At 41.8% G+C, this 19,066-nt stretch overlaps 1 protein-coding gene across 1 annotated transcript in view; it reads right to left on the reverse strand.

The window, feature by feature from the left end:
• LOC141982258 (carbonic anhydrase 3-like) overlaps positions 1-6,944 on the reverse strand; it is a 29,730-nt gene extending 22,786 nt beyond the window's left edge. Inside the window, exons 1-2 of the mRNA XM_074944156.1 lie at positions 6,809-6,944; positions 6,035-6,232 (exon numbers count right to left, since the gene is read on the reverse strand). Of these exons, the coding sequence (XP_074800257.1) occupies positions 6,035-6,232; positions 6,809-6,851 (241 nt within the window). The 5' untranslated portion in view covers positions 6,852-6,944. The remainder of the gene's footprint in view (positions 1-6,034; positions 6,233-6,808) is intronic.
• Between the last annotated feature and the right edge of the window lie 12,122 nt (positions 6,945-19,066).

The following is a 19,066-nucleotide window of genomic DNA, read 5'->3' on the forward strand; positions in this document are numbered from 1 at the left end:
ACTACACAAATCACCCTAGTCTTTCAATTCTGGGCCTGTTTTGAATGAGACACTGGTATAAAATAAGCTCCCAAATTCATTTTCATGTTTGACCTAAATGAAGAATGCAGCCCATGACTCCAGAGGCAGAAAGCTGATAACCCAAACCACTATCGCAGTTCCAGAAGACCGGGTCTGAAGAGCACTGAAGTTCTGACCTCCAACAATATCATAGAGGTTCAAAGTTAACATTAATACAATTCTTAAATCCTCTTGTACATAAGCAGTGCTGGTTTCAAATTAATGCTAAATACCAGACATGCTGGAATATCTAGGGATAAAAGATGTGCCAAGCACAAAGTGAAAGGCTTAACTTTGCTGTTTGTCTTTAGTTGGCATGTGCCATATCCACTGGCATACATAAGGCAGGCATTGTACTGGGCTTTAGCTGTGTAATTCTTGTAAGTCTTATTGACTTCAGTAATACATAAATAAATCATCATAAATAATTTGCAGTTAGATAAAGCCTTTTATAGAAGAATCTCAAAGTGTTATGCAAAGATAAATAAGTATTTACCTGTAATTACTGTAATTACTAGGAACCCTAGTCATGCACCTGGCTAAGCACTGTACAAACACAGAACAAAAAGACGGTCCCTGCCCCCAAGGAGCTTTCAATCTAAGTATGACAAGAGACAACAGATAGATGCAGACAGATGGGGGAATACAAGGAAACCATGAGACAATATTGGTGATAGACAGTGGTGTCAGCATACCAGCAGACTAACTGGCGTCAAGTTTTTGGTACTCATCACATCAAAGAAGAGTTTGGAGGAGTGTTTTGAAGGTGGATAATGAATTAGCTTTGTGAATGTTTATGGGGAGCGCCTCTTAAGCATGAGGGGCAGCATGGGAGAAAGTATGAAGGTGCTTGTTTAAAAACTAAACAAAAGGGAAATGGAGGCTGGTGTCTCAGCCATTTGGTAGCAAGTATCGACAGCTTGATAGTGAAAGAGAGATAATAGGTGTGGTTAGATGCTGATAGATGTTTGGCTGTGTGTGTGTGTTCCCTCTGTGTGCTGCCCCAGCCCTGCGCAGACAGCTGGCATGGCAGACATTGAGCGAACCTCTCAATGACCACAAGATCCGTTAAGGGATGAAGGCACCCGGCCAGGTTTATTGTCAATGAAGTACAGTACTAATATCCCACAGATTCTACCAAACCACTAATACGTGTATGCCCATAATAATGGACCAGCTCAGTGAATGGCGGGACTTTCCATTCCTCCTTAGGCCAGACAAAGATACTCCCTTTGAGATACATCTTTATATCCCAATACAAACAAGTTAGTACTGTCCCTCTAACATAGTTACTCTAGTTACTGCCCCCTGATGTGACTACTTATCACTTATCACCTTGTACATGTTGGTTTTATCAAAACATCTCTATTACATACTGTCATCCTGACCTTATCAGTGTGTTCCTGTTATCCCTGGGGAATGTTTTTGTACCATACTTGATATTGGGATGTTTTGATACCACTTGATATCCGTATGTGTTTGTGTGAGTACTCTGTGACTAGCACTTCTTAGGAGTGTGTATTTCTGCAATATCAGCCCTGTTCTTGCCAGATTCTGTGAGCAGGTCCTGCCTCATACCAGGCACCTGATACAAGGGTTTATGTCTCAGGCTCTCTTCCTACTACAATAGGTACAGTGGGATTAGGTCATGAAAGGCCTTGAAAGTTAAGACAACAAGATTAAACTTAATGAGATAGAGAAGGGGGAGCCAGTGAAAGGATACAAAGAGAAGGGAGACATGATTAAATCAACAGTCTAGGAAAACAATCTTTGCTGCAGTATTCTGAATGGATATGAGTAGGGCAAGAGTGCATTTGTAAAGGCCAGAGAGAAGAATGTTGAGGTAATCGATACATGAGATGATGAGAGCTTGGATGAGTGTTTTAGCTGTGTGGATGGATAAGAAAGACTGTATCTTAGAGATGTTATGCAGGAAGAACTGGCAAGATTTAGACCTAGCCTGGATGTGAAGACCTAGACAGAGGTCTGAATCAAAGATGAAGCCCAGGTTATGTGTCTGAATGACTGGCAAGATGATGATGTTGTCCACACTGATTGAGAAAGGAGGTAATAGGGAATGGGGGGGGGGGAGGAGATTAGTAGCTCTGTTTTAGCCATGTTGAGTTTGAGCTAATGAATATGAATTCATGAGTTGTTAGAGAGACAGGCCAAGATTTTGGTCTGGTCAGGAGAAGGGAAGAAGATCTGTGAGTCATCGGCATAGAGATGGAAGTTGAATTGATGTTTATTGATGAGATTAACTGTGGATAAGATATAGAAGGAGAAGAGAAGAGGACCAAGGACATAGGCCAGTGGAATACCCACCAAAAATTGGAAAGCAGATGAGAAGGATCCTCTGAAGGACCCCTATTTCACTTTTACCTATGGGGAAACTGAGACAAAGGCTAAATGACTTACCTAAAGTCAGACAGCAAATCAGTGGCAGAGCTGGAAAGTCTTCTAGCACAGTTTCCTAGTTAACAACAGACAATGCTGTCTTCCTGTAATGTGAGGTGTGGGTCTAGAATAGAGTGCAGAACTTAAAAAGAATATTTTTGGATTTTTGGTTCTCTCTAACTTACAGATGGCTTTGTGTAACACTCTAAATTTAAGTAGGATTAGACCAAAATAAAAGCCATGCTTAGGCTAGACATTTTTTCCAGTTAAAAGCAGAGTTTTTAATTATTATTTGTCCTCATTGTTTCTATCTCAGAAGCTAACAAATGAACATTTATTCATCAAAAGTTCATAAATAAAATGTTCTTTGTGAAATGTGTGCATATACAATTTTTAGTTTAAAATTCAGTTATCAGGTTTATGCATGGACTACTTCCAAAGAGAAACATGCCTATGAAAGGCTGTAATGCGGAAGTAGAAGGTCCTGCATGAACACAGGGGAGGCTTGCAGGAAAGTGTGTCTGAACTGTGCAGCTCCATGCTCTTCTCCTGCAGCTGACAGAAAGTCAACAGCAGGAGGGTGGGAGTGCAGATGGCCAGAGAATTTGCACATGAGGAGAGACACTGGTGCCTTCCTGGGATAGCTCCAACCTTGAAAGAATCAGGGTCTATTTCCAAGAAAATGTATATAACCACTGCTGGAATACCATGTCCAGTTCTGGTGTCCACAGTTCAAGAAGGATGTTGATAAATTGGAGAGGGTTCAAAGAAGAGGACTCAGAGAATGATTAAAGGATTAGCAAAAATGCCTTACAATGATAGACTCCAGGAGCTAAATTATTAAGATTAACAAACAGAAGGTTAAGGAGTGACTTGATCACAGTCTGTATGTACCTACATGGGAAACAAATACTTGATAATGGGCTCTTCAATCTAGTAGAGAAAGGTATAACATGATCCAATGGCTGGGAGTTGAAGCTAAACAAATTCAGATTGGAAATAAGGTGTAAATTGTAACAGTGAGGATAATTAACTATTGGAGCAATTTAAGAATGATCCTGGTGGAGTCTCCCTCACTGACAATTTTTAAATCCAGACTGGATGTTTTTCTAAAAGATCTGCTCCAGGAATTATTTTGGGGATGTTCTATAGCCCATGATATACAACATGTAAGACTAGATGATCACAGTGGGCCCTTCTGGCCTAGGAATCTAGTTAATCTATGAGTACTACTGGACACGTATCTTCCACAGCTGCCTGTCTCTAGCAGTTTGGGCTTTTAAGAAGCTGCTCAGAAACTGGAATGTTAGAAGTATTGCTGGCAGAGATGGCATAATGCAGGTGAGGTGCTAAAAGATGCACCATAAATGCACTTTATTACATGTCTCTGCGATGTATTGCATGGTCCTGAAATGTATACCACAGATAGCTCCATCACATACCACTTATGTGTGGCTATAAATGGTCATAGATATAGGCATGGTCATATTTGCTGGAAACTTTAAGAAAATGGAATAATATCTAAATGTTGTTATTTGAATTTATTTATAGTGTAAATATCATATTATTATTTTGGGCATTGTGGTTAGGCATTTCATATTTTACCTAAGGTTATTGTTAATTATTATTAATAGTATTTATTTGTATGACAGTATTGCCTATGGGCTTCAGTAATGGATCAAGGCCTGGCAGTACTAGACCCTGTACAAATACATAAATAAAGAGCCCTGAAGAGTTTGTAATCCAAATATGAAATGAGAGACAATAACAAGTGGATGCAACATATGGATCAGAAGCAAAAGGAAAAATGAGACAAACATGATCAGCATGATCAGCAGTGGTTATGGAGGTCTTTCAATATACTCCAGCTACAGCTCTTTAATGATGTAACTTGATGTGGTTTATCAAGAATAGAATTCCAATGCAAATGCCACCAAAATTAATCTAATGCAAATAAATAAATAACATATTAGAAAGAAATGCTAAGTGATCTTAGGGAAGTAGATTTGTTTTCTATTTTGCGAGAGAACGAATCAAAATCCGGCAACTATTCCCAGTCTTTTGTGTGTTTCTGTTTTTTTTTATTATTATTTTATTTTATTGGATAACTCAGCTTGTACATATTTTGACTTTGGATTTGTTTGCATTAACCCATCAAAAATGAATGAAAATCAAAATTAAGATGCACACACTTAAATATTTAAGAACATTGAGTCTATTAGCAAAATTACTCTTACAAATTATGATTATCCCTACTAACAATGCAGCAGTAGTAGTTGAAGTTTCCTGTGTAGTTTAGAAATAACACCATATGTTGTGTTTTTTGACTGGTCTTTCACTACATAAAATGTACACATTTGTTTTTCCTTGCTGTAGCTTGGCACTGCACATATTACAAATATATGCCAAAATCCTGCAGACCTTACACACAAGTACAAAGACTGTAGCCTTGGGTCCAAATATTGTATATCTTTTCCAAAGCTGCTTGAGGCATCTGGGCAATTATTGCTAGTCTGCATTCAGGATTATGCACTAAAAGCTTTGCAAAGATGGAAGCAAGTTTAGAATCATTTGATTTCTAGAGATGCAAGCATTAGAGTTGCAATATTATTCATCTGATTTCCTTTTTAATGCAGTAGTGAAGAAATTTCACAGCTTCTTGCCAGTTACTTTTTCCTAGGAAGTGCAGCCTATAGTATCAGTATGAAATTTCAGTGGTTAAGTCAACAGATGCTAAATACTTCTAGCACTTGCTAAGCAGCATCGGTATATTTAGTCAAAATGTCTGGCCATTCTAACCCTTAAGAGCCACATAGTAAATATGCAGCATAGTGCATGCATTTGTGAAGCGTAGGTGGACAGGTTAATAAGAGTAATGATAAAAGAGTTAATGTTTGCTTTAAAGAAGCTCATTTTAAGCTGAAATTTCTCCGCCTTTTGTACCTGAGGTCTCATTTAGCAGAAATATTAGAGGCCTAATCCTAGTCCTAACAGGCAAAAATCTCATTAATGTCAATGGGAGCTTTGTTTGAGCAAGGACAGCAGGATTTGGGGTTTATCTATATAGCTACATTGCTTTATCCAAAATAGTATGATTACACTATTCAGAAATGATACCTTGGTTTTACATAGGCATTCTAGCTGTGTACCTCAAAGCCTTTTGGGTAAAATTCACTCCTCTCACAGAAAGCCTGAGGAATTGGACTCCATGTAGGTGGAGTGCAGTGTGACTGGGGAGGTGAAATCCACCCTCCAGCCCAGGGCCAAGATTGCATGTCTGCTGCAGCCCCTCCCTCCATCACTCCCCCTCCCCCACCATGTGAGACTGCACCTGGGGGCTGCTATAGCAGTCACAGTCTCCCTGCGAGAGCTGTGTTGAGTACTGGGGCAACTGGATCCTCTCAAATGCAGATCATGGTCTATCCCCATTCCATCCCTAATGTGGCCTTCTGTGCTGGTGTGTGCAGGGCCAAATCCTTCAGCAGTAATAAATAAAGCAGAGCATAGGTTGTCTTCCAAGCACTTTCCAACCATTAACTAATTCAGAATAACTTATTAAGATAAAACTAAAACTAACCTGATCTATCAAAGGTGTCATCAAACACAACTCTGCAGGTTCTCCCATTGTTCAGTATGGTCTTCGCTGCACCGGGATCATAACCAACAAACCAAGGGGGTAAAGAGGGGTCATGCTGGACCTCTTTGGAATTGATTTCAATAGGTGACTGGTGGTCTCCTTTGGCAATAGGGTAATATTTGTGCCAGTGCTCAGGTCCTAGGAAGAAATGCAAAGGAATGACATGAAAATCTCTTCCATTTAAGTATAAAGTTGGCATCTGTTTAATACAAATACAATCAATGTTACACTTTATTCATACATCGCCTCACAGCTGTGCCCTTCACTGTGGATCTTTCCCCTCCTTTTGGTTTTCAGACAGAGGCATTTGAACCATTGGGCGTGACTCCTTTTAAGAAACTGTTTTTGCAGGTGAATATGCCGCCGAGCCACAGGCCCGCCCCGCCCCGCCCAGCCGGGGAGCTGGAGTCAGCCGCCTGGATCGCCGCGCTCCAGGAGCTGTCCAAGATCCACTTTCCGGGTGAGGGTGGAGATTGGACGGGGAACGTGGGTTGACCTGGCGGTAAAGTTGTGCCCAGACTTATTATCATGGCAGCAGAAGTTGCAGGAGCCAGGAGCCAGCCGCCACCCAGCCCGCCCCAGTCTCAGCCCTTGCAGCGTCTGCCAGAGCGGCGGTGCCGGACAGATGCGCTGACAGCGGAGCCCGGGCTGGCCGCGAGCGCCGCAGGCTCCCGCCCCAGGGGAGGCTGCGGGGCTCGCCCTGCCGCCACTCACCGTTGTCACTGTCATAGCCCCACTGACAGGATTGCTGGGCCATGCTCTCGGCGCGGGGTCTCCGCACTCTGTGCCCGGGCTGCTCCGGCCGGCTCCTGCAGGACGGTGGCGCCGGCTCCGCCAGGGGCTTTTATAGGCTCCCGCCAACTCCGAGCCCCCGTTGAGGCCGGTCGGGGGGGAGAGGGACAGAGGGGGCGGGGGCGCCTGGCTGGCGCGCAGGGGGCGGAGAGAGCGATCCCCTGGACTCCCCTCTGCCCCCCCCCGCGCGCCCTCCGCCGCCTCTGCCCCGCTCCCCTGCCCGTCTGCTTCGCCCCTGGCAGGCTGGCCCCCGCAGAGCTAGTCCCCTGCCTGCGCCGCTTCCCGCGGCGTCCGCCCCGGCTCGGGGCTGCAGCCCCCGGCATCGTTAGTTTGTATTTGTAATTGAACGAGGAGTTTCTGTGATCCTGTCCCCACTCGCGGGGGGGGTCTGGGGACGGGGGGCAGGTACAGCGGATGCTCAGCGGCGGGTCACATTCTAACCAGACACTCTTCGTGCTGCCCTGTGCTGAGACATCAAAGGACCCCATCTGGCCGCTGAGCAGACTCCTGTGATCGATTTTTCACTTGGAATTGTGCCTGTGCCCCACAAAGGGTGGGCTGGTAGCCCGGGCCAGGAATGGCGGGCTCAGCGTGCTGGCGGTACCGCGCCTCGCACCCCTTGCTGGGTCCCTGCCTGGGACCAAGATTTCTCTTCACGGCGTGTTAAACTTGTGACTTCGGGGCGTTACACAAATCATTGCACAGGGCTGTGGGTGTGGGAAGAGAGACTAACTTATATTGAACCATGTATCTTATACCACTCCTTTGCAGTAGAAGGTGGTCACAAAATTGTCCATAGTGGCGGTGGTTTTTGTTTTTTCAAGTTATTTAAATGTGAAGTGCATTGCAAACAGGGGGACTGGGCTGGAATCTCTGTGGCATTTATTTACATTTCAAAAGTACAGCACTCCTCCTTTGTACCCTAGTGATTCCAATCAATTTAAACCCATACTACAAATAAATTAAAATCTCAGTAAATGCACCAGGGGCAGTGCAGAGCCCCCATAATTCATTAGACGGGTTTTAACTGATACTCTCTATTTCATTGTTCTTAGTCAATGTTTCACATTTCACCATTAATTATTAAATGTTGTGCTCATTTTTTTAAAAAGCAATCAGTTTCCAAAATTGTTTTAAAATTCATCAGGTGAGAATAGTTTGTTAGAATCAGGGACAATCTAAATTTGTTCCTTATAGTGATCTTGTGGAAAAAATTCCAGAGGGAATTTGAGAAAGGAAACAGACTTCTTAACAAAGCTACTGTCTCCTCCTTCCGCTGTCTCTGCATGCATGTGACATGGTAGAAATCATTTTCATTACTGAAGGATTTAAAAATATATGTGGGAAGCACAAACTGATTGGTTTCCATTCTTGAAAAAAAAAACTTGATTCCCACCCCTACCCCTGCTGTCAAGGTGAATTGGTCAAATTCTTTGGCCAGGTTGAAAAAATGCAGATTATTGATATGTCACATTGAGTAGACACTGTCACAGCACTGCAGCTGTCTGCTGTGCAGGCTGACATATAGAAGCTGCTCCATGCTAATAACTTCTTCATAGCATAAAACTTAGGGTGCCACTGCTCATGTTTTATCATATTTGACAGCTGCTCCCGTTCCTCTCTGGGTTCCGATAGCCGGAGAAAATATGGATATATGCAGTATGAAGATGGCTCCTGGAGAGCCAGTTTGCAACATTAGGAGGGCCCAGACAGGAATAGTATCTCAGGGAGACACAGTTTCAGCAACATTTTTTCCCCACATTGTGTTCAACTTAATTCTGGATTTGGAGTTCCGCCAAGGATGAGTTTGCTTTAATCCCTGCATAAACTCTACAGCATCCCATTGGCTTCACAAACAGCCTAACTGCACAAAGGCAACATTGGGAGTGAATATCCACTTTCTTAGATTATTTTAAAGGAGCTACTTCCTATAAAGAGGAATCCTATTAAGCTGCAAAATCATTATGCTATACGAAGGTAGTCTCCAAGAACTCCAAATAAGAAAATCCTTGCTCTCAAATCAAATGCAGATTTGGTTTTGTTCATTTTGACTTCACTAAGCAGGGAGTAATTGTATATTATATTAAAGGAAGGTAATATAATTAATGTCAATTAACCTGGGTTTATAGAAAATAGATCTTGTCAAAGTAACTTGATATCATTTTGAGGAGATTACAACTTTGATTACAATTAGTGTTGATGTGATGTACATAGACTTCTGTAAGGCATTTGATTTGGCACTGCACAACATGTTGATTAAGCAACTGGAACAATACAAAATCACTATGGTAAGCATTAGATGGATTAAAAAGTGGTCATGGTGGATAATCAGCTGAACATGAGCTCTCAGTATGACACTGCAGCCAGAAGGCCTAATGCGATCCTTGGATGTGTAAACAGGGAAATATTGAATAGGAGTAGGGAGGTTATATGAACTCTGTATTTGGCACTGGTATGACCGCTACCAGAATACTGTGTCCGGTACTGTTTCCACAGTTCAAGGAAGATGTTGATAAATTGGAGAGGGTTCAGAGAAGAGTCATGAGAATGATGAAAGGACTGGAAAACATCCCTTATAGTGAGAGATTCAAGGAGCTCAATCTGTTTAGTTTAACCAAAGGAAGATTAAGGGGCTATCTGATCACAATCTATAAGTGTTTATATGAGGAGCAGAAATTTAATAATAGAGGGATCTTTAGTCTAGCAGGCAAAGGAATAACAAGACCCAATGGCTGGAAGTTGAAGCTATACAAATTCAGACTAAAACTAAGATGTAAATTTTTAAGAGTGAGAGTTAACCACTGGAACAATTTACCAGGAATTGTAGTGGATTCTCCATCTCTGAAAATTTTTAAATCAAGATTGGATGTTTGAATTTAAACAGGAATTAATTCATGGAAGCCTGTGATATACAGGAGGTCAGACTACATAATCACAATAATCCCTTCTGTCTTTAATTAAAATATTAATTTATTCTCCAAGCGGGGCCCTTGACTTTGGAATTAATTTCCTCCACCATTCACAGCCTAAAAGAGTCCAAATCTGTTGGCCTTGAGGGCACATTGCAAAACCTGTTTTCTCAGGGATTTGGAGCATGGGCGGACAAATGAAGAAGGGACTCTGATATGGGATGAGTGGATTTGTTTGTTCAGTTGCTCCAACTGGCTGATTTATTTATTTCTGAGGCTGGGCTGATTGTACTGGCTTCTTGTATGTTTTGCATTTGAAATAGGTTTTATATGGTGTAATACCTACTGCTGTTTGGCAGGTGCTCTGTATTGGTACTGACAAATAAAAATAAATACTTTAAAAAAAAATCCCAGATAACATTACAGCAGATGCTATGTTTATTCATGAGAGTCCTTTTGAAAACCCTACTAAGCTATTTGCCTGAGTAACATTGTGTAGAAGCAAATTTCACAATTTATATATACGTATATTAAAAAGGATTCCCTTCTAGTTTCAATATGTTGCCTCTTACTTTCAAGGGCCGTATTGTTCTTATATAATGAACTCATTAGCAGTGGATCACCATAAAAGGCAATAGGTCTGATAGTGGGGATTGGAAAGGTGTCTCATAAATCATACTGCACATATGCTCTTCATTTATGGATGATTTTTCTTTTGGAGAAAGTACCTCTCAGAATTAGTAAGATTAAGCATTTTTTTTTCAAAAAGAAAATATGCCTAATAGAGAATTTATTAATACTACCTATACAGCAGTGTGTATGTCCACAGTGCTTTACAACTGCTTGATGCTACACAATGACAGAACCTTTTCTCAAATATTTTCCAGTCTAAAAGTACAAATGCAACAGTGGAAAAACAGAAAGAGGTGGATGGTCTTTACAGCCACAGTGCTTCACAGTACAGGTTAATTTTCCCAAATTTGTTGAAGGAGAGGAAGAGAACATGACATGCACTACTTAGAAAGCTGCCCCAAGCATAAGAGTAGCAAGAAATAATGTACAGAATTAGGAATAACAAAAAGAGACAAAGGCTTTATTTTCAAAAGCATTTAAGTGACTTAGAAGCTTAAATCTCATTTTTAAAAGTGACTTGGGCACTTAGGTTCTACGAGTACATCTACACGGGCTGGCATGGGTCAGCTGACTTGGGGTCGCTGGGCTCAGGCTGTGGGGCTAAAAATTGCTGTTTAGATGTTTGGGCTTGGGCAGGATCCTGACCTCTGGGACCCTCCACTCATGCAGGGTCTCAGAGCTCAAGCTTCAATCCAAGCCCGAATGTCTACACAGGGCTTTTTCAGCCCTGGAGCCTGAGCCCTGTGAGCCCAAGTCAGCTGACTTTGGACAACCACAGATTGTTTACCCATGTGTAGACATACCCTAAGTCGTGAGTGGCATGTATAAGAGGCTTGGGGAGGCTTAGCCTCCCCATAAAAGGCTGGCCATGCAGGAGGCAAGAAATGCCAGATGCGGGCATGGGTTACCGCCTTATGGAGGCATGCCAGCCCACTGCCTTTGGAACCCCGCTGCTGGAAGCTCCCTAGAAGTGGGAAGGCCACTGGGGCCCAAACTGTGGCCCTACCTGTGCTCTGCCTCAAGGCCCCTCCTATGCTCCGCCTCTTCCCCTGAGGCTCATTGCTTGCTCCTCTCCACCCCCTCCCCCTCCTATCGCTTGCCCTTAAGTCAGGAAAAAAATGGGATAGCATTTAAAAGTGGGATAGCCATGCCCTCCCCTGTTCTGGCACCCCTTAGCTGAGTGTCTCTGGCATCAGCACGCACAGCAGGAAAAGGAGTCCCACAGCTGGGCCAGCCAGTGAAATGCTGTGCAGGCTGATGCCAGAGCAACTCAGCTAAGGGGTACCAGAATGGCGGGGGGGGGGGGGCAAGGCCCCCCCCACTTTTAAAAGTGGGAGGACTATGCCCTCCCCCTTTTTTCCTGTCTTAAGGGTGAGTGACTGGGAGATAAGGGATGGAGAGGAGCGAGCGGTGGGCAGGGGGCCTCTGGGGAAGAGGCAGATTGAGGGTGGGGCTTCGGGGGAATAGGTGAAGTTAGGGTGGGGCCTTGGGGAAGAGGCCGGGTGGGGACAGGGCCTCAGGGGAAGAGGCCGGGTGGGGATGGGACCACAGTCCAGATGTTGGTGTCCCCCCTACTTCTAGGGGGCTTCCAGCACTCACGCAAGCCTCCCCACATAAAAGAGTCATGCACTGGATATGCCCTAAGTCTCACTGAAAGTCAAAGTCAATGGGACTTAGGTTCCTAAGTCACTTTTGAAATCAGGACACAGGCACCTAAATCACTTAGGGATAGATCAAACGTATCTAGGCTCCTAAAGATGCAGATAGGCATCTTGTGAGATATTGAAAAAGCACTTAAATATTGAAATTAATGGGATTTAGGTGCCTAACCTGCATATATGCTTTTGAATATCTCATGAGGTGCTGATCTGCATTTTTAAGTGCCTAAATATCTTTGACTATCTGGCCTTTAAGTATTTTTGAAAATGTCACCCAAAGGGAGCAATCAGGAGAGATGGTGGGATGGACCACATGGAGTGGAAAGTGGTTTAGAAGAAAACAAGAGTGGAAAAGTAGGCAGGGCCTAAGTTATAGAGTGCTTTGAAAGTTAAGAAGAAGGAAGAAGACATAGAACAATAGGAGACCAATATAAGCTTGCCAGAAGCATAAATGACTCAGAAGAAAGACAGATGAGAGAGAGCGTGAAGCTGGAGAATGCAGTAGTTGAGGCAGGATGTTATACTGATGGCACATACCTAGACAAATGTTCATAAAAGTTGACCCTTTAACTATTGTTTGGGATAATACTAAGGTATCAATAGTGTTAAAAAGCCCACCAAGAATCAATTAAGCCTGTTCATTGCTAAATATTAAACAATGTCTGAAAAGGGGTATTTTTTAATAAAATAAGTACAAAGGTAAAATGAAAAACAATCTGGAAAGAAACACACATCAGAAAAGAAAATCCCAGTATCTTATGGATATCAATAGTTACTAAGGATCAGATTCTGCCACGTGTAACACCTAGGGCATGATACAAAGCCCACTGAAGTCAACAGAAAGATTCCCTGGGATTTTAATGAGTTTTGGATCAAGCCCATAAATAACATGGCAATGGGGCTCTATAAATATTGATAAATTAGATTAGATAGATGCATCCCTTCTGGCCTTCAAGTCTATCAGTCTATGCACACATTACAAAGTTTTTGGCATTGAGCTCAACACAAGTCACTGCATAGATAGTTTCCCCTCAGTGTTGCAATTTTGTTGCAATTTCAGTGAGACAAATATTCAGCTGTGTATCTTTCCTGTGGAGTCTGGATCCCTATATCAAAGATGAAGTTAAAAAAACATTACAGGTCATTTCTGTCCTTTAAAACAACCACATAGGAATTCAACACATTGCACCCCATAATTTCTCTAACTAGTTGACTACTATATTTTTGCAACAGGCATTCACTGACATGGCACGCACACTGAAATCCAAGTCTCAATACAAGAATGAAAATGTGAGCTGAGCTATCTGCTTTTATAAACTCTGGCACAGTTTGACTCAGAATAATCCAGGAATGAAAATCTGATCTAAGCTGTTTGCTTTTATAAACTTTGGATGTGTCTGCTCTTAAATTCCAGCATACTGGCAGCTCTTCTCTGCAAAGGTAGAGCTTTGTGTCTCACGTTGACCTTGAATTGTACAGTTTAAGGTGAGTATTCAGTCAACTGGGAACAGATAAAACTGAAGGGTATCAGAACAGTTTGGAATAAAGTGCAGCTGACTACAGGGAAAGCCAGTATTTTTCCCTAGCCATCAGTCCTAATTGCCTTGCCAGAAATATTAAGGTGAGTACCAAAATACACATGCACAAAAGCTAAAACAACAAGGAGTCCTTGTGGCACCTTAGAGACTAACAAATTTGTTTGGGCATAAGCTTTTGTGGGCTAAAACCCACTTCATCAGATGCATGGAGTGAAAAATACAGTAAGCAGTATATATATTACAGCACATGAAAAGATGGGAGTTGCCTTACCAAGTCAGGTGTCAGTGCTAATGAGGTCAATTCAATCAAGGTTGGGCTCGTTAGCAGTGACCTGTCACTTGGTAAGGCAACTTCCATCTTTTCATGTGCTGTAATATATATACTGCTTACTGTATTTTTCACTCCATGCATCTGATGAAGTGGGTTTTAGCCCACAAAAGCTTATGCCCAAATAAATTTGTTAGTCTCTAAGGTGCCACAAGGACTCCTCGTTGTTTTTGCTGATACAGACTACTATGGCTACCACTCTGAAACCATACATAAAAGCTGAAACTAATGGAGAAATCTCCCTACATAAACCATAACAATGGTCCCAACTCCCAATCTATTTGTATCTCTTACAATGTTCATACTTCCTTTTGAGGTGAGCTCACTTGATCATGTTGGGCATGGTCTTTATTAGAAGGTACCTTGGGAATAGATATTTACATGCAAATAAACTGTTCATCTGCGTGCTTTCAGATCTATGAGACATATCCTGCTCCTTCTTGTGCAGCCACACAAGGACCACAAAGTATTAGAACTGACTGCCATGGGGAGTGATGGGGCAGGCTGTGAAGAGGCTTCACAGAAGGAATTCACAGCCCTTACATGTTCATAAGAAGTGCTCAACAGAGGCACCCTCCATAGCAGTGCACAGGACAGTCTGAGTATGGGGGTGTGGCAGGAGATTGGATCTACAGCTATGAAGATCCACTGACCAAAACCCCTGTCATGTTGGTGGTGATGGGGTCAGTGGGTACAGAGACTGCTTATGTTTCACAGACCACCACCAGACAGCAGAGGAGGATTCCATTCATATCAGCCCTCACATAGCACCTCTGCAAAAATCCTTTTATTTGCACTTTGCTCAGGGGACACAAAATTAGTTCTGTCATTGATTAATTAGCAGAATATCATTTCTGTATGTTGCCTCTCTTCTTCATTATTTAAAGTACACCGTAAATATACACCTCCCTGTACAGACACATGAAAGACAAGATCCCTAATCCAGGAGCCAGCGGTCTAATTTGGACAAGTACACTAACAATTCCAATGCAAGTGACCAAGGGATATTGCTGGCTAAGAGATCAAAGTTGGAAGGGTGTATTTCCTTCTCACACATGTGCTGTTTAGACTCTATTGTTGTGGATAGATATTTTTCTCAGTAATGCTAATCAATGTTAGAATGAGGACTGTGACAGAACCATGAAAAAGAGCCAGAAAGCTCATACCAGATTGGCCAGTGAGAAAAAGACACAGAGTAGGCACAAATGGCTAGATTCACAAAGACTGAGTTAGGCGCCTAGGCTCCCGGTGTAATGAATGGGGAGAGACTCACAAAAACCAGCAAGCCAAGTGGCTTTCTGCCTAAGTTAGCCCGTGGGCTATGCCAAAGCCAGGGGTATGTCCTAAGACCTGCCCATCTCAGGCATTTCAGTGCCCAAGTCTGGGTTGCAGGGAGGCACCTCTCTCTGCCTGAGATTCTCAGCTGCAAACCCTCTCTTGGCATTAGGTGACTACACTGTTTCTGAAAAAAGCTGGGGAAATGAGGAGGAGGCCAGAGTGAGCGAGCATGCGAATGACTCTATCATTAGAGCATGCATGTGGGTAGGGTGACCAGACAGCAAATGTGAAAAATCGGGACAGGCAGTGGGGGGGGGGGGGGAGGTAATAGGAGTCTATATAAGAAAAAGACCCAGAAATTAGGACAGTCCAAATAAAATCGGGACATCTGGTCACCCTACATGTGGGAAACCTGGGATCCAGTTCCCCTGCTCCAATGACTCTTTCATTATTTAGTCACAGGGGAAGAACTTTAACAGAGTAGCCTGATATCAGACTATCCCACAGCCTACTGGTTAGGGCACTCACCTGAGAGCTGGCAGTAGCTCTCAGCACACCTAGTGGATTTGGCCTTGCAGGGTGAGTTAGGAATGCCTATCTTCCCCCAGTTTGCATATCACCTGCGGGTTCTGGCTTCCAGACATGTAGACTAAGGCTAAAGCGTGCATCAGCGGAAGCAGAAACATAGGTGCCTAGGGAACTTTTATTGCAAAAATGTAGATACTTTTAGTTTAAGCACCAACAAGGTATGGCAACAGCTAAGTGAGGGTCTTGTGAATCCCAGTGGGACCTGATTCTGGGATTCAGGCACATAAAGTATCAATTAGGCACCTAAGTGAAGCAAGCCCAAAAATGCCTAAGTAGAAAGCCATATATTTTCCTAGGTATATGAGGATTATATTTAGCAGTAGCAAAGACATGGAAACCCTGTTCACAGCCAGATCTTCACCCACCTGGCTGCCAAAACAAACAAAGGAGTACGTGTAAGTTATGTTGCCCTTATAGAGTGCAAAGATTCACGTAATATTCCAAGTTACTCACTTTTTTTTCCACAGAGATCAGAAATGAGCCCAACAAAACAGCTGCTCAGACCCTTTCATCTCTGGCCTCAGAATTTTCCCACTACTATGTTTGATTGAGAACATGAGTAAGAGGCTATCAAAGCATTGTTCAGCCAGGTTGGAGGGTCAAATTGCAGCCTGTAAAGAGTTTTAACATGGGATCATGTGGCTATATAAATTCATCCCAATTCCTGACTCAGACTGTGCATGAGCATTAACCTAGGAGTCCTCACATTACTTTTATTAATTAGTAAAGGATAGTTGTCCTGATATAAATGTATTATTACCTTCACTTCATACATTTCACATTGATGGGATTTGGTCCTCTGCTAACAATTTATACTGCTTTGGTGATTCCTATTATGAAAATGTCACAGGAGAAGCATCAACTCCTGGTACTATTGAGCTAGAAAGATCAGATCATTGTAGGAGTGGCCTCTAAAGAATCTCATTCTTTGTGTGTTCCTTTAACAGTACAAGATTCAGCAAAATATATGGCAATGATTTGAAAATTCAGTATTGAAAAAGAGAAATACATGTTTTCAGTTTCACAAAGGAATCGCTGGTATAATCTTACCCTTTATTACATGCCATCAGTTAATGTTGTTTTTAGCACATGCATATAAAACTGACCCCTATTGCAATTTTAATTCATAAATCTTAGCACAGGCGTTAATCCCTCAGAAATGGTTTCTTCCTCACCTACTGAGAGACAGAAACATTTATGAGATCATCAAATTCCATTTGGAGCAGCTCATAGTTGTTTGGTCATTATAAACAGGTGGCTTTAGCAGTCTTGCTGAGAGGCACATTTAATCTACTTCACACAGAAAAAGAACACATAATAGAGCCATTTATGGAAATAAGGGATACATTTTTACTACAAAAAGAAGAGTCACACCAACTCTTTTTCTGAATTGTTTTCTTCCATTTCATTTAAAAAAAAAAAAAGAGCAATCACTTCCATTAAGAATTCCTACAAACCACAGGAAAACCTTCACAATTAGAGCTTTCTAGTGAACTCTACCTGATTCCATTGAACAAACAAAATAAATTCACTGTGAACTACAGAAGACTGTAATATTTCAGCACAGGTTAGTTACAAATGTAGCATCAGTAAAAAAAAAGTTATGTGGAATCAGTCACAACTGGTAAGCTGTCTCACATTGTATAGTTTTGACTTATTTTTGTCACCCTTTTGCCTTTGCATTGCATCATGAAACAAATTGGGCAAACTAGAGAATGTGACACCTTTAGTTGGCTCAACAAATAGTCATACTAACATGTTTTTGGCCCTCTCTCCAAATATCCCTTCTTTGGATATTGGCAACAAAGGACCTTTTTGGTTCACAAACTTGTCATGGATTATTTGTCAACTCAAGATCCATCTTGTCCCCTTCCCCTTTTTCTTGCGGGCAAACATTTTCTGCAAGTCATGAAATAAAGATATTCCAGCAGCCATCATTGTTTGGTTAAGAAATGACCAGCCTTGAAAGCTTAAGCAAAAGATAAATACCTAATGAATTTACAACTGCGTGCAGCAAATATTTATTCTGTTAAACCGCTCCAGTGCTTACATCAATGCACTATCCAACAGGGCAGTTTCCAGAAGAAATAAAATATCAATGGTCAGCAAAACAAGCTTAAATCACTGCCAAGTGACTTAAGAACCTGTAACTATGTAGGTATATGAAAACCACCTCACACTCCTAAATCACTGAAGTATCTGGGCATATCACAACCATTAGTAAATGGACCATTTTACGGATGGGGAAATAAGACACAGAAAGGTTAAAGGTGGGATTTTTAAAAATGCCTAATGAGATTTGTGTAGCTAAATACCTAAATCACTTAGGTGCTTTTGAAAATATGAATTTGCCCATGGTTACACAGGAAGTCTGTGGAAGAGCAGGTTACCAAACGCAGATCTCCTGAGTCCCAGTCCAGTGCCTTAATTAGAAAGCCATGTTTACTCCTAGAGAACATATGTGCATACAGTAATGCTGAATGATAGCACTGTAACAGATGGACTTTGGTCACAGATAAACTTCTGTTTCACCAGAAAGATCAAATTTGCTACAATGACAAAATGGGATAGGAAGCAGGAAAGTGGAAGTAGGAGAGGAAAACTGTGGAAGTAATTAAATAGAGCCAAGACTACTACATATTTCAGCAGTATTACTACTGATGTGGTTTAAAGAATGTTGGCAAGGTTGTTATCTATGATTTTACTTGCTGAGAGGAGAATGCTCTACTTATTTCTATTTTGTTTTTAAAATAAGAAACAAACAGGGTACCAGATAAATTGTAGGATGAATAAATGCTAAATATAGAATATATAGCTTCTTATAACCCATCTTTACATAATTACTGCAAAACACAGTCAGTACAATGATGATAAAATATAAATATGAGTTAACAAGTCGATAAATCTGCTCTCCATTTTTAGTTGAAAGACTTAATTCAATAAAACATTCCAAATACAGGTGACATGACATGAAAACTGATATTTTTAAAAAGAAAGCTAATTATGTACTGTCTCTGAGAAGATTATTGACAGATGGCTCAATTCTGCTCTCATATCTGTACATGTAAACCTAAATAGGTAGAATAATCTGGGTACATTATTAGATGCTAACACAAGCCTTCGTGCTAAACTGCTTCTCTGCTACAATATTACAGTCACCCATAAAGTGTGATACAGTAGGTCAGACAAATACACACATCATCCACTCCTGTGTTTCAGGAAAAACAAGATGGGGTATAGTTTGGCCA

This window comes from Natator depressus, chromosome 2 (genome assembly GCF_965152275.1).
Source record: "Natator depressus isolate rNatDep1 chromosome 2, rNatDep2.hap1, whole genome shotgun sequence".
NCBI classification, from domain to species: Eukaryota; Metazoa; Chordata; order Testudines; family Cheloniidae; genus Natator; species Natator depressus.